This window comes from Impatiens glandulifera, chromosome 1 (genome assembly GCF_907164915.1).
Source record: "Impatiens glandulifera chromosome 1, dImpGla2.1, whole genome shotgun sequence".
Taxonomy (NCBI): domain Eukaryota; kingdom Viridiplantae; phylum Streptophyta; class Magnoliopsida; order Ericales; family Balsaminaceae; genus Impatiens; species Impatiens glandulifera.
In genome coordinates, this window is record NC_061862.1 from 156,913,589 (window position 1) to 156,927,475 (window position 13,887).

At 32.1% G+C, this 13,887-nt stretch overlaps 2 protein-coding genes across 2 annotated transcripts; both read left to right on the plus strand.

Annotated features, from left to right (window-relative positions):
* On the plus strand, nucleotides 1–3,104 carry LOC124920358 (hydroxyproline O-galactosyltransferase GALT6). Its single transcript, XM_047460833.1, is given in 8 exon segments — nucleotides 1–383; nucleotides 386–1,115; nucleotides 1,200–1,432; nucleotides 1,509–1,796; nucleotides 1,875–2,003; nucleotides 2,087–2,260; nucleotides 2,449–2,556; nucleotides 2,637–3,104. Coding segments are annotated over 8 exon segments (2,007 nt in total). The 5' UTR covers nucleotides 1–245; the 3' UTR covers nucleotides 2,844–3,104.
* Nucleotides 3,105–9,967: 6,863 nt separating this feature from the next.
* Nucleotides 9,968–13,107, plus strand: LOC124920359 (LRR receptor-like serine/threonine-protein kinase FEI 1). The gene is made up of 12 exons (XM_047460834.1): nucleotides 9,968–10,194; nucleotides 10,268–10,403; nucleotides 10,494–10,565; nucleotides 10,654–10,725; nucleotides 10,798–10,869; nucleotides 10,937–11,008; nucleotides 11,090–11,161; nucleotides 11,249–11,352; nucleotides 11,466–11,639; nucleotides 11,733–12,065; nucleotides 12,137–12,519; nucleotides 12,595–13,107. Exons 1-12 carry the CDS (start codon nucleotides 10,119–10,121, stop codon nucleotides 12,820–12,822), a joined length of 1,794 nt encoding a protein of 597 aa, XP_047316790.1. The 5' UTR covers nucleotides 9,968–10,118; the 3' UTR covers nucleotides 12,823–13,107.
* Nucleotides 13,108–13,887: the final 780 nt, after the last annotated feature.

Genomic DNA, 13,887 nt, shown 5'->3' on the forward strand with positions numbered 1-13,887 from the left:
TGGAATGTTGAGGCCACCGACCGACCGCAGTTTTCTCTCTCTCTCTTCATAGCCAAGCTTCTGTATTTTTCAATCTTCTTTGTTTAACTTCATTCATTCATACCAGTTGAACGAATTTTGTGGGTTTTTGTGGGTTTTCATGTTCGAGGCAGACCATATTTGATGATCTTTCTAGCTTAGGGGAAGAAAATCTAGTATTTTCTCCTTCTGGGTATCTTCAATTTGTGCAGATTAGCATTTTGAAGATGAAGAAAGGTAGGTTAGACATGTTTGAATCTATAAGTCGTCAAAGATCGCTTCAGATTTTGATCTTTGTAGGGTTTCTGTACATATTTATGGTCACTTTGGAAGTTCCGTTTGTGTTCAAAAACGGATTTAGCTCTGACAAGATGGGTTTAATGGGTTTTTCAGTGAGTCGTTGTCTCGACCTGATATGCTTCAGAGTGAGCATGAAATGGAGGAAAGAGAAGCACCGATTCGACCCATGAAAATTCCATTGAAAGCCTCGAATCAGCCGTCTGAATCGTTTATACCTGGTAGGCGAAGAATCTCAGAGGGGGATATTCTGTCAAGGGTTAGTTTTGTTGGGGGCTCTGTAAATGATACTGGAGATGGTTTTTCCAGCTTTCAGAAATTGGCTAAGGAAGCTTTTGAACTGGGGAAGAATGTTTGGATTGAGATGAAATCGGGGAAAATCCTTGATCAAATTGGTAAGAAGGGTATGGAGAATAGAACAGAATCATGCCCGAATTCGGTTACACTCCCGGGAGCTGAATTTGCAGAACGAGGAAGAATTATGATGCTTCCTTGTGGATTAACATTGGGATCGCATATCACGGTTGTAGGGAAACCTAGGAAATCTCATCCTGAGAATTCTCCAAAGATCTCTTTGTTAAAAGATGGACAATACTTGATGGTGTCTCAGTTCATGATGGAGCTGCAGGGATTGAAAACTGTCGATGGAGAAGAACCACCTAGGATTTTACACTTCAATCCTAGGTTAAAAGGTGATTGGAGTGGAACCCCTATAATCGAGCAGAATACATGTTACAGAATGCAATGGGGAACAGCTCTTCGATGTGAAGGATGGAAATCCAAGGCTGATGATGATACTGGTTAGTGAAATTTTACCTTTGTTTCTTCTTCTTTTGTATATATGTATGTATGTTTCTTTTGATTTGACAATTTTAAGTTTCCAGTTGATGGGCATGTTAAGTGTGAGAACTGGATTCGTGACAACGAAGAACAATCTGAGCAAAAGAAAGCAACATGGTGGTTGAACAGGCTGATTGGCAAGACGAAGAAGGCGACTGTCGATTGGCCATTTCCATTCGAAGAGGAAAAGCTTTTTGTATTAACACTTAGTGCTGGTCTAGAAGGTTATCATGTTAATGTCGATGGGAGACATGTTACCTCCTTTCCTTATCATACTGTAAGTTTTGATAAAGAAAAAACTAATGATGATGAGAATGATAAACTGAAAACTAAAGTGGAATTGATTTCTGTAGGGTTATACGTTAGAGGATGCGACAGGATTATCATTAAATGGGGACATAGATATTCATTCAATATTTGCTGCTTCATTACCATCATCACATCCAAGTTTTGCCCCTCATCGGTTTCTTGAAATGTCTAGTAGATGGCAATCTCCGATTGTTCGTGGATCAGTTGAACTTTTCATAGGCATACTCTCAGCAGGTAACCATTTTGCGGAAAGAATGGCTGTGAGGAAGTCATGGATGCAGCATAAGCTTGTTAAGTCTTCTAAAGTAGTGGCTAGGTTTTTCGTAGCATTGGTGAGTGTTTGAAAAATATGATTGTTTATTTTCCAGTTAAAAGTGTAGCCTGATTTCATATTTGTTTGTTTTCATTAGAATGCTAGAAAAGAAGTGAATGTGGAGTTAAAGAGAGAAGCTGAGTTCTTTGGTGATGTTGTTATAGTTCCATACATGGATAATTACAACCTTGTTGTTCTGAAAACTGTCGCCATCTTCGATTATGGTGTAAGTTGAATCAATTGTTCATCATAAAACATAATGGGTATTGAAACAGATGAGTAATAGATTAACATTTTTTACTATTGCAGGTTCACACGGTCTCTGCAAAGAATGTGATGAAGTGCGATGATGATACGTTTGTTAGAGTGGGTGCGGTTCTTAAGGAAGTAAGGAAAGTAGGTGAAGGAAAAAGCTTTTATGTCGGAAACATAAATTACTATCATAAGCCTCTTCGATATGGCAAATGGGCCGTGACATTTGAGGTGATCTTTAGTTTTACTCTGTTTTCTTTTTCGTTATATTTATGCTATAAGTTGGCTGCTGTGATTCCAATGAAAATGAAGTGTTTTCAATTAAATTTTCAACATTTTTTCATTCAAATCCAATTCCAGCTCATGGTGTTTTCAAATAATCCTAACTCATATTTGTTTATACATGGAATTAATTTTAGGAATGGCCAGAAGCAGATTACCCTCCTTATGCAAATGGCCCGGGGTACATCGTATCATCTGATATCGCAGACTTCATTATATCCGAATACGAAAGTCATAGATTGAGGGTAATACATGTTTCCATTTTCCATTTTCATATATAAACATCAATTACAGTATACTGATCACGATGAACTACGGTTTGCAGCTGTTTAAGATGGAAGATGTGAGTATGGGAATGTGGGTCGAGAAGTTTAACTCGACGAGATCAGTTGAATATGTACACAGTTTGAAATTCTGTCAATTTGGTTGTATTGAAGAATATTATACAGCACATTATCAATCTCCAAGACAGATGATGTGTTTATGGAACAAGTTACAAGAACATGGGAAACCTGTTTGTTGTAACATATGATCAAAAAACATCCACAACATAGTAGTTGGGCTGGATGTGTTTGATTGTTGTTTATGTTTTTGTTTTTTTTGTTAGCTTTTATTGTTCAATTTCTGCGATTGAACGATGACAGTTCTGTAGCAATCAAACTAGCCCTCGAGATTTTAGGGATCAAGTTTTAACAATCAAATGAGAACCAATTCTGTTGTATTATTCCTTTTCTATTTATTTACATGTTGTATCAATAATATTATTAGCTTTCTTTAATTAATTAATTCATTTATTTTTATTTTATTTTGAAAAAAGATTCATCCTTTTCTTTTTATTTATTTTAGTTTTGTGGCTGGGCACGTTGGAGAGAAAGTAGAGGCACGTCTTTAGTCCTTTTGCTTTTCTGAAATTTTTTAATGTTTTTTTTTTATTTCCTTTTTAGTGGGTCTATTCCTAATTTTTGTTAGTGGTATTGAAAAAATGATAACATTTTTATTATAAAAAAAATACCCTTAATTTCATTCTTATCTTTTGAACCGAATGTTGGGTCACATTTATTCAACTAGATTAGGTCACATTTATGACTTGACATATCATGATCATATTTAACAAAAATAAATTGGTGATTTGTCAAAAATATCCATCATTATCTCTCAATCGCATTCCATTATCCAACGCCAAAAATTTGATGGGCTACGTTAATTTTCAAGGTCACTTTTCAAATTTTTTTTTTTTGTGGAGATCTAATTAATCAATTTGTTAAGGATCACATGCCTTAATTTTAGTGGAATAAGAAGACGAGAAATAGGTGAAGCACTAAGGAAGAAAGAATATATATATAATATATAAGATGATGATTTGAAAAATAAAATAATGGCTGATTGAAGAAATTATGAATAAAACAACTAGGTTGTTGGCATTTTTATTTATTTAAAAAATAAATAAATGTTAATTGGTGTTGATTTTAAAAAAAATGTGTTAAAAAAAAATGTGTTATTTCGTATATGATTTGTCCATACTCTATCACTCCATAGGTCCTCGAACAAAGCCCTATCACTTGATAGGTAACCAAATCTTATTTCCTAATTGCGCACTCAATTAAACCCTATCTCTTGATAGGTACTCAGATAGAAACCCTATCATCTGAATATGTATTCCAAACCCTATATCTCAATAGGTATTTAAGCCTTGTTTATTGAGCACAGCGATTATTTGTATATAATCTTGTTCAAATCCTATCTTCGGATAGGTAATCACACAAAGTTGCGTTCGAAATCCTATCTCACGATAGGTACCCAATAAAGTTAATGTTCTCTAATACTCTTATGTTACCGGTTCCGTTCAAAATCCTATCTTCCAATAGATACCTCATTGATGTTGTGTTCCTGATCCCTGATACGAAAGCCTATCGGTTGATAGCACCACGATCATTTATACATGATAATTCTCAACCTCACTTATGAGTAATCTTCACAGAAAGTTTGTTAACTTCCGCAATAAACATTAACGATACCATGATCATATATTTATGATCACCCTAAAAAGTTATTTGTTAGTAACTTATATGAAATGTTACTAAAACTTTTATGTTTCCTGCATATCCCATAACATTAACTCTTTAGCCATTTGTATATGACTAAAACATGAATTATCTGTTGATGTTCATGCCAGACAGGAATTGATGTTTCAATACCTATGATTACCCTTATCCTATGGATTTTACGGATACTTTGTCAAGTACTGTAAAAATAGGTTACATAAAAATCATCCTTGTTAGGATTAAGACACCAGGGAAATGATTTCCATAAAAACAACGTTAGGAGTGTTAGGTTTTGCAACATTAAAACTACGGATCTTCTTAGAAATCAAACTCGTAACAAATCAGTTTTCAAATCGTCTATGACGAATAACAAATTTATTAAGAAATGAAATAGCACACAAATCAATAACAACACAATATATGTGGTTCGTTTAAAATCGATCTACGTCAACGGGAGGGATAAGTTTCACTAAATCAAAGAAATGTCAATAATAGAAACTTAATTCCATGCTCTCAAATGAAATAAGTGATTATACTAGGAATGATTGGAATACTCCACAATAAAAAACTCCCTTAACATCTCTCTCTCTCTAAATCAGCCAAAAACAAATAAGGAACTAGAAAAACCCTAAATTTGTCACTCTCTCTCAACCTTACTATGTTAAGAAAAAAATACCAAAAATATATTTATACCCTAACCTATTTTCATAATAGAAAACCCTAACATGTTTTCATAATAGAAAACCTTGACACATTTACTTACCCGGAAGATAAAACCCAACAGGGAAGTACCTCGACAACTGCTACACACAACATCAGTAGGTCACTCCAACGACAATACGTTATAGGTTTTATCTTTCCTAACTTTCTCATTATAAATTAGACAAGATAACTTAGTGTTAGATGTCATACTCGAATTAATGTTTTTAAAAACTAGTTTGTTGTATTCAAATTTTATTCGAGAGAGGCACTTTGTAAGCACTAAAAATTTATATCCCAATTTATAATATTAAAATAATTATTTTGAATTATTTTTAATAAATAAGATCAAAGTAATTAACCTCATGGCCAAAAACCTATTTAAAACAGTTAATTATGATTAATTAATGTATTAATTAATCAAATTTATTAAGGGTTAAGTCCAAAATAAAAATAATAAAATTGTTTGAGATAAATATTGTACCCATGATGTCTCAAAATAATTTTAGAAAAATTTAAAGACAAAAATAAATAATTTTAATGAATTGTTGTATCCATTTCATCTCAAGAAAATTATTTATTTAAAACCTAAAAATATAAAAAAGAAATTAATTAAAATTGGTAAAATATTTGTCATATTTATTTTAATATTTTGTGTATTCAAAAAGATCAAATTTAAAACTAAAAAAAAGAGTGAAAAAAATCAATTTTAAATAAACCCTTACACTAGTAAAAATGGGGCTTTAAAGTTTTGAATTTTTCGAAATTTTTATTTAAGGCTCTAAACTTGGATCTGTGTATCTAAAAAACTTCCATAAGGATCAATGAGTGTTGTCCAATCCTTAGTAATGTTCCTATCATTCTCGAATTCATATTCACAGTTTGTATTTGAAATTGTTATATTTAAAATTACAGAAGCTTGTATGCTTATTGTTTATGTGATTTTATGATTGAATATTGATTCTAGGATCATTTAGAAACTATCTAAATAGGATAGAATTGATAAATGAGTCTAACAAACAAAAACTCAAATTAAAATTTTTAAAATCAGAAAAACGGGTTTGTTGTTCTTGGGTTAATTCGATCAAATCACAGCCTAGAAAACTTCTCAACATGATTGTAATGATGTTGGGAAACCATTTGGATCATGTTTGATCAAAATCAAAACATTCAAAATAATATGAAAATTTTGATTTCTTAAATTGGTCAAAACAAACCGCCAGTGTTCTTGTTTTTTGTACCAATCAAGTATATGTGTTATAAGAAAGATATTGGATTGCTCCTTTCACTTCAAAACAACCTTAAAATTAAAATTCCGATTTTTGATCAAAAACTGTTTTGAACAAATTGATCATTATCCAGGTCGATCCATACCTTGAGATGACGATCACCATGTTTTTGGGAACTTGGTGAAGTTACCCAAGCTTTTGGATAAAAAAAATCAAAGCTAAAAAAACTAATTTAAAAAAATGAACTCTTGTGTTCTTGAGGACCGAGACCAAGGACCAAGAAAATCGACCAAGGACCAAGAAAATTAACCTAGGACCGATAAAATTTGGACCTAGGACCAAGAGGTCAAACATAGGACCAAGAGCTCACAAGTCTAGGACCAAGAAACCTAGCACTAGGCTAGTCCAAGACCGGTATGTTTTTTACACCTAGACCGGTAAGATTAGCTAAGGACTGAGAGTCCTTAACACCTCGACCGGGAGTTTCTAAACCTAGATCGAGGGTCTCCGAACCCGATCGATAAAAATTGAACCAAGCCTTATGACTTCGATCCTAAGGCCTGTTTGGTTCCACTTTTTAAAACCCAAAATTATTTTTGTAATTTTGAGACTCCAAATCATTTTCTAAAAATTCGAAAAATTCGAAAAATTCGAAAATATATTTTAAATATTTTTAGAATATTTCCACAAAAACATTTCAACAAGGGTTTATTTGGTGTTTAAATATCTTTAGGTATTTCCACCCTAGTTGTCATCCGCAACAGGTACCATCATTTAAATATTGATATTTCAATACTTTAAATAACGCTTAACTTAGAAACATGACTAGGCCCGAAAGAATAATTGGTTAAAACTAAAATGTGATATAACAGATTTTTAAAAGTCAACTTTATAAGTAGATATCGTCTTCATATGTGTATGGATGATGAAGCGCGGAAGTCCTTTTTTAGTATCACCAATCTTCGAACCAAAAACGAAACTCTAGTGTAAAATACGTTTGTACACATACATATTTTATTGATTTTTTAAAAATCAATTAACGAATCTGTATTCAAATAAATAACTTTTATTAAATTAATTTAAATCGGATTTCAAATTAAAGCGTCACTTGATTATAACAAATTCTCATATTATTAAAATTTGAATAAAAATTAATTATTTTTACATAATTAATTTTAAAAACTGCCAAATACTATCAAAATCTTTTCAATATAATATGTTTTATTTTAAGAAGATGTCTGTCATGCAAACCAATGTTTAAACCATCGAACCTCGAGCCACTTTGGGTTCTCCCGTATTGCCATGTGTCCTCCAAACACGTGTTAAACTATAGAAGGGATTTCTCGGGGATTACAACATCATAAGAGGAAGAATAAAAAAACTTCCAATGTTTTGAGTTGAAACACCACCCAAAGTTGTGGTTGGCATAGATCCTCGACCCGTAGAAGTTTGAGTAGAAACACCACCCGAAGTGATGGTGGCAGTTGCCGTAGAACCTTAACCTGTAGAGGTTCGAGTTAAAACGCCACCCAAGGTGGTGGTGGTTTCCATAAAACCTCAACCCGCGAGGTTTAAGTTGAAACACCACTCGAAGTATTAGTAGTAGGAAAAGAAGCCCCAATCAGAACACATCCTAAGAGGATTAAAAAACTTTCGTCGGCTCTTAGCTCTTCATACGTGGCAACAACTTCGAAGAAATATGCCAAATACTTCAAAACGATCATAATAACTGACAAAGATAAACTCACCATATTTTTAATAGTTTTGTAGATTTAGACTTAAAGTAACATTTTTAGAACTCTTCATATTCATTATAATGTTTTCTTAATTTTTATCAGGATGTATTTTCTTCATTTTCGTTGTAGGGAAACTATTATTATGCTTTCTTTTTAATATGTGTATGAAAAAATGTTGAATTATGGTTAGTCGTATGTGTCACGAGAGGTTGAATCAACAACTCAATTACTATTGTATTGTCGAGGCGTGACTAGTATCTAATGTTGAGTTATGTAACATATACTTATAATAAACTCTACATTGTTAATTAGAGTTTATTGAATTTGTATTTGGTTTTAGGCTTGGGCCTGACCAAGAGTTATTTAGGTTTATTATCTGAATGTTTATCTTATAAATATGTGATAATTAAGAGTTTACAAAAATAAAACAGAATTCTAGAGAGAAAAAGTGTGAGGCAAAAACCATGTATTCTTTTTTCTTCTTCATAGTGAAATCCGGTGGCTGCTGAAGTGGACGTAACTCAATTTGAGTGAACCACTATAAATCTATATCTTCTTGTGTTCTTCGTCCTTACGTTTTTTACAGATTGTTTCAAACAGGTCGAATTTGGAAGATACAAATCCTAACATCTAACGTCTTTTATAGAGTATTACTGAGATTAATTGAGTGATGCCCGCATTCATTGGTAGTTGTTTGGAAGTGTGAATTGATGTGCTTGATACGATAGACCTACATATTTGTGTTATCATCCAAATTATTTTTTGTGGATTATCTAGTTTGAGAGAAATTGTCGAATTTTCAATGATCGTAGTCGTTCGATACATATCATTCATAATATTATTATTATAATGTTTTGAGATTCGTTCTGGAAAACCAGTAGATTCAGTTAGAGAGTTAATCGTTATTTTCGATAACTTACGAGTTCAATAACTTATTGAGTATTAATTTTTTTATGTCATGCTTTGTGATCGCATGATTAAACATTTTTTTATCATTTTAAATATATATAGATCATTTTCAAAAAAATAAATTAATTGTGTGATTAATTGATAATATATTTAATAAAATAATATTTAGTTATGATTGAATTTGATAAGAGAAAATAAAAAGAAAAAAGCTAGACTTAGCTATTACGAAAGTTCCAGTCATCTTGGCTTGGATAAGCCATTTTATATATTTTTTTAATGATTAATTTTTGTTTGTCTTTTGTCTTGGCCATTTTAAGCAAGTCATGGCCATTTTATATCAAAACTTTAGTATTTTCACAATGTCTCACTCTTCACATGATTCAAAGTAACTAGTCATTTTGATTTGCTTTTAATTTTCAAATTCCTATTTTTCTATCCTGTAACAAAACAAAATTAGTGTTTTTCATGGTATTGCAATCTTCACAACATATTGACATTTTACCTTTTATTTCCCATCACTCTTTCTTATGAGATTTAATAAACATATTATGTTTATGAACAAGTTCCTCTTCCATTTATTTTCAAAATGAATTTCAATAACTCATACTCTTAAAAACCCAATAATTTCTTATTAAAAGAAAAACCCACATCATAAAAGTTCATTCTTCCATAAAAAACCCAACAAAATTGTTCTGTATTTAGCTACAAAACAAACAAACAAACAGATCTCTAATAAAAAGCCAGATGCTAGGGCAGTGTCCCCTATTCGTCGTTTTCCCCAATCCTCCCACACTCTCCCTCGAGTACAAAACAACTCCATACTCGACTCCTCATTGGCCTAAATCTTTCCTCCCTGTCTCTAAATTGAGCAAGTGTTTCACAATCGCCATAAATGATTAGACAGTACATTATGTCTGATTATTTCTCTGTAAACGGCTATGTCCTGCACAACTTTCCATATAAAAAAATTCAAATTTTGCCCTAAATCCAGGCGGGAAGATGCACTGTTCTTCTGGGGCATCATTTTTACAATCTTTCTTTACTTCCATAATCATCATCATCATCATCAGGGTTCCACTCAAACTCCATTCATTCACCTTTTTCCAAAATGCTGACCAGAAAATAAGTAAACTTCTCATTTACACTTCTATTTTAGCAAAACCCTGTTGCCAGATCGAGCTTCGTGAAGAAAATGGAGTCATTGGGTTGGATTTTCTTACCCATTCTGGTTTTATCCCTAAGCAGATCTTTCGCACTTACTCAAGATGGTAAATTTCTCTGTTTTCCCTCGTTTGATTTCGACAATGCGTATGTGTTTTAGCTGAAATTTCCCTTTTTCAGGAATTTCCTTGTTGGAAATTAAGAGTTCTTTGAATGATAGCAATAATCTTCTTAGTGATTGGAGAGATTCCGATGAATCTCCTTGTAAGTGGACTGGTATTACTTGTTACCCTGATAGCCAAAGGGTTAACTCAATGTATGTTCTTTCTTTCTTTCTCTCTTTCTCTCAATACTCGATTTTGGATCTTAACTTAGATCTTGTAATTGATGAATCGTGGATGTACAGAAATTTGCCTTACATGCAGCTTGGAGGGATTATATCTCCTAGCATTGGGAAGTTGAATGGATTACAGAGATTGTAAGAAGAGACAACACAAACCCTCCTCCCCATTACATTATTAGATTTAATCAATTGTTCTTGAATCTTTTTGGGTTATAAAAAACAGGGCATTTCATCAGAACGGCTTGCATGGTGTGATCCCTAATGAAATTTCTAATTGTACAGAGCTGAGAGCCCTGTAAGTATGAATGATCTTGTTAAACTTCCTCTTTGTTGGTGATTATCTGAAATGATCTTGTAAAATTTGTAGGTATTTGAGAGCTAATTTTCTTCAAGGAGGAATACCATCAACTATTGGGAATCTTTCTTTACTTACCATTCTGTAAGATTTTGATTTTTCCCATCTTTCACATTACACAATTGTAACATGATCTTATTTGGTTATGTAGAGACTTGTCAAGCAATTCATTGAGGGGAGCAATACCTTCGTCTCTTGGGCGTCTTACAAAGCTCCGCTATCTGTAATTACTCATTTTTCTCCTTTTCATTGATGATTTTGTGTAGTTTAAGGATTAAAATTGATGTCGGAGTACTTGATTCAGGAACTTATCTTCAAACTCATTTTCTGGTGAAGTTCCTGATATAGGAGCTTTGAGTACATTTGGGGACAATTCGTAAGTTCCATTCGATTCAATCATAATTTAGCTTTGGTTTGAAGGTTTTTTACAAAGATTGTCTATGTTGTTTGGCAAATGCTTTAGGTTTATCGGTAATGTGGATCTATGCGGTCGACAAGTTCTCAAACAATGTCGAACATCGTTAGGTTTCCCTGCTGTTCTTCCTCATGAAACTGTCGAACCTTCAGGTTCTTAAAAGTTTTCTTTCCTTTTTCATATCTTGTATACTAAATAAATAATTGTCCTATTTGGAAAAAATATGAATCTTTGTGAAACCTGACAAAATTGTGTTATTTTACAGTGTCTTCGAAGCGGCCATCACATTTCATCAAAGGAGCATTCATTGCTGTTCTATCGATAGTGGCGGTCTTACTTGTAGTTGTGATCATATTCCTTTGGTTCTGGTTTATGTCAAAGAAAGAAAGGGCAGTCAAGAAATACACAGAAGTTAAAAAACAAGTTCATCAAGATAAAAGTAAAAAAGAAGATAATGATTCATGTTTTTTTAATTTATGCACTTTACATCATGTATGTTTTAGTGTTTTGAATGAATTGTTTTGATTGACAGGCACCAAACTCATTACATTTCATGGTGACCTTCCATATGAATCGTCTGAAATCATAGAAAAGCTCGACTGTCTTGGTGAAGAAGACATTGTCGGGTCTGGAGGGTTCGGCACAGTTTACAGGATGGTCATGAATGATTGTGGCACATTTGCGGTCAAAAGGATTGATCGTGGTCGTGAAGGTTCTGATCAAGTTTTCGAGAGGGAAGTTGAGATATTGGGAAGCATCAAACACATAAATCTCGTGAATATGAGAGGGTATTGTCGAAATCCTACTTCGAAGCTGCTAATCTACGATTATTATGTGTTGGGCAGCTTGGATGATTTATTACATGGTAAGTTTCATGCAAAAAGAATAGTCTTTTATTGAATATCCTTTTAATTTTTTGTCATTGGCTTTGTTTAGGACAAGGAGACCAGTTGTTGGATTGGAATGCTCGATTAAAGATAGCTGTTGGGTCAGCCCGAGGGTTGGCTTATTTACATCATGATTGTTCTCCGAGGATAATACATAGAGATGTGAAGTCCAGCAATATATTACTCGATGAGAATATGGAGCCTAGAGTTTCTGATTTCGGGTTGGCCAAGCTTTTGGTTGATGAGGATGCCCATGTCACGACTGTTGTTGCAGGAACTTTCGGTTATTTGGCACCTGAATATTTACAAAGTGGAAGAGCGACTGAAAAAACAGATGTGTATAGTTTTGGAGTTTTGTTGTTGGAGCTTGTGACAGGAAAGCGTCCCACAGATCAAATGTTTGTCAAACGAGGACTCAATGTTGTTGGATGGGTAGGTGCTAAATGGACTTTTCTTCCTTTTTTTAGTGTAGCTATGTATAATATAATGTGATTGTCGAATTTTCAGATGAACACAATGATTCGAGAGAATAGAATGGATGATGTGGTGGACAAGAATTGTTTGGATGTTGATGAGGAAACGGTTGAAGCAATGGTTGAGATTGCGGTTAGGTGCACTGATGGGAATCCTGAGGGGAGGCCGACGATGCTACAAGTGGTGCAGTTTCTCGAAGAGGAGGTTATGTCGCCTTGCCCGACTGAGTTTTACGAGTCTCAATCGGAAGATCATTGCTAACTTTGATGATGATGAAGAGGTTTTGTATTAGTAAGTTGTTGCACTATTGTGAAAGATATTATTATGTTGATGATGTAATTGTAAAGTTTTATCAGCTGTATTATTTTAGTAATTTTTACTAAAGTTTTGCACCATTTCTTTGGAAATTTTGTTGTGCTTGTTTATAAGCATGAAATCTTTCTTAGCGTTGCATCATTTTGTTATTGTTGATTCATCTTTAGTTAAGAATGTATTGAAAATGTAAATACTTTCTATTTTTGATCTGAAAATTCCATTAGCTTAAGATATGTTTTCTATTTTAGAAATACATTTTTAATCCAGATTTGAGAACATTAATTCATTTGAATGTATATATAAAATAGTTTAGTATAAGTTATAATATTATTTGTCATAAATAGTCTAATTTGAACACAAAAAACATTAAAGAAGGTCATAAACAGTTATGACAACAAAAGAAAAATAATAATTTTTTGACACCATCTTTAATTCATATATTTATTTTCAAACTCAAAATGAAATAAATGTCACGCCAAATAAGAATCTATTTTCAATATTTTTTAATTTTTTAACTTAAAAAGAATATTTTAAAATATTATATTTTATACTAACTTTTTAACTTTTTTTTAATAACTACTTATATATTTATCAATTTTACAAATTAAACCTTAATACCTTCTCAAACCCACAATCATTAAAGAAATTATGATAAAATTAATAATTTATACACATAAAAAAACAAATTAAATATTATTAAATAAACGTAAATTATATCACACGAAGAAAGTTATTATAAGAGATGTATTTTTATTTATAGTAAAAAATGTAATTTTTACGTGTATGTATTTTTAAGAAATATAATTATTTTATTTTATTTTTTTTAGTTTTTTATCAATATTATTTATTATTATAAATTTATGATATATAAAAAAATATTAATATAAATATAAAAAATAAAACAAAAAATTAATCATATAAACAAATTATATACAAAACTAAATATAAAAATTAAAGGACCAAATTAAATGTTCAAAATAAGTAATATGAAAAAATTAAATATCCAAATCA

Coding starts and splice junctions, on each gene's coding strand:
- LOC124920359 (XM_047460834.1), top strand. CDS start 10,119: ATGGAGTCATTGGGTTGGATTTTCTTACCCATTCTGGTTTTATCCCTA. Junction 10,404..10,493: donor AGCCAAAGGGTTAACTCAAT/GTATGTTCTTTC, acceptor GTGGATGTACAG/AAATTTGCCTTACATGCAGC. Junction 11,009..11,089: donor CTTACAAAGCTCCGCTATCT/GTAATTACTCAT, acceptor TACTTGATTCAG/GAACTTATCTTCAAACTCAT.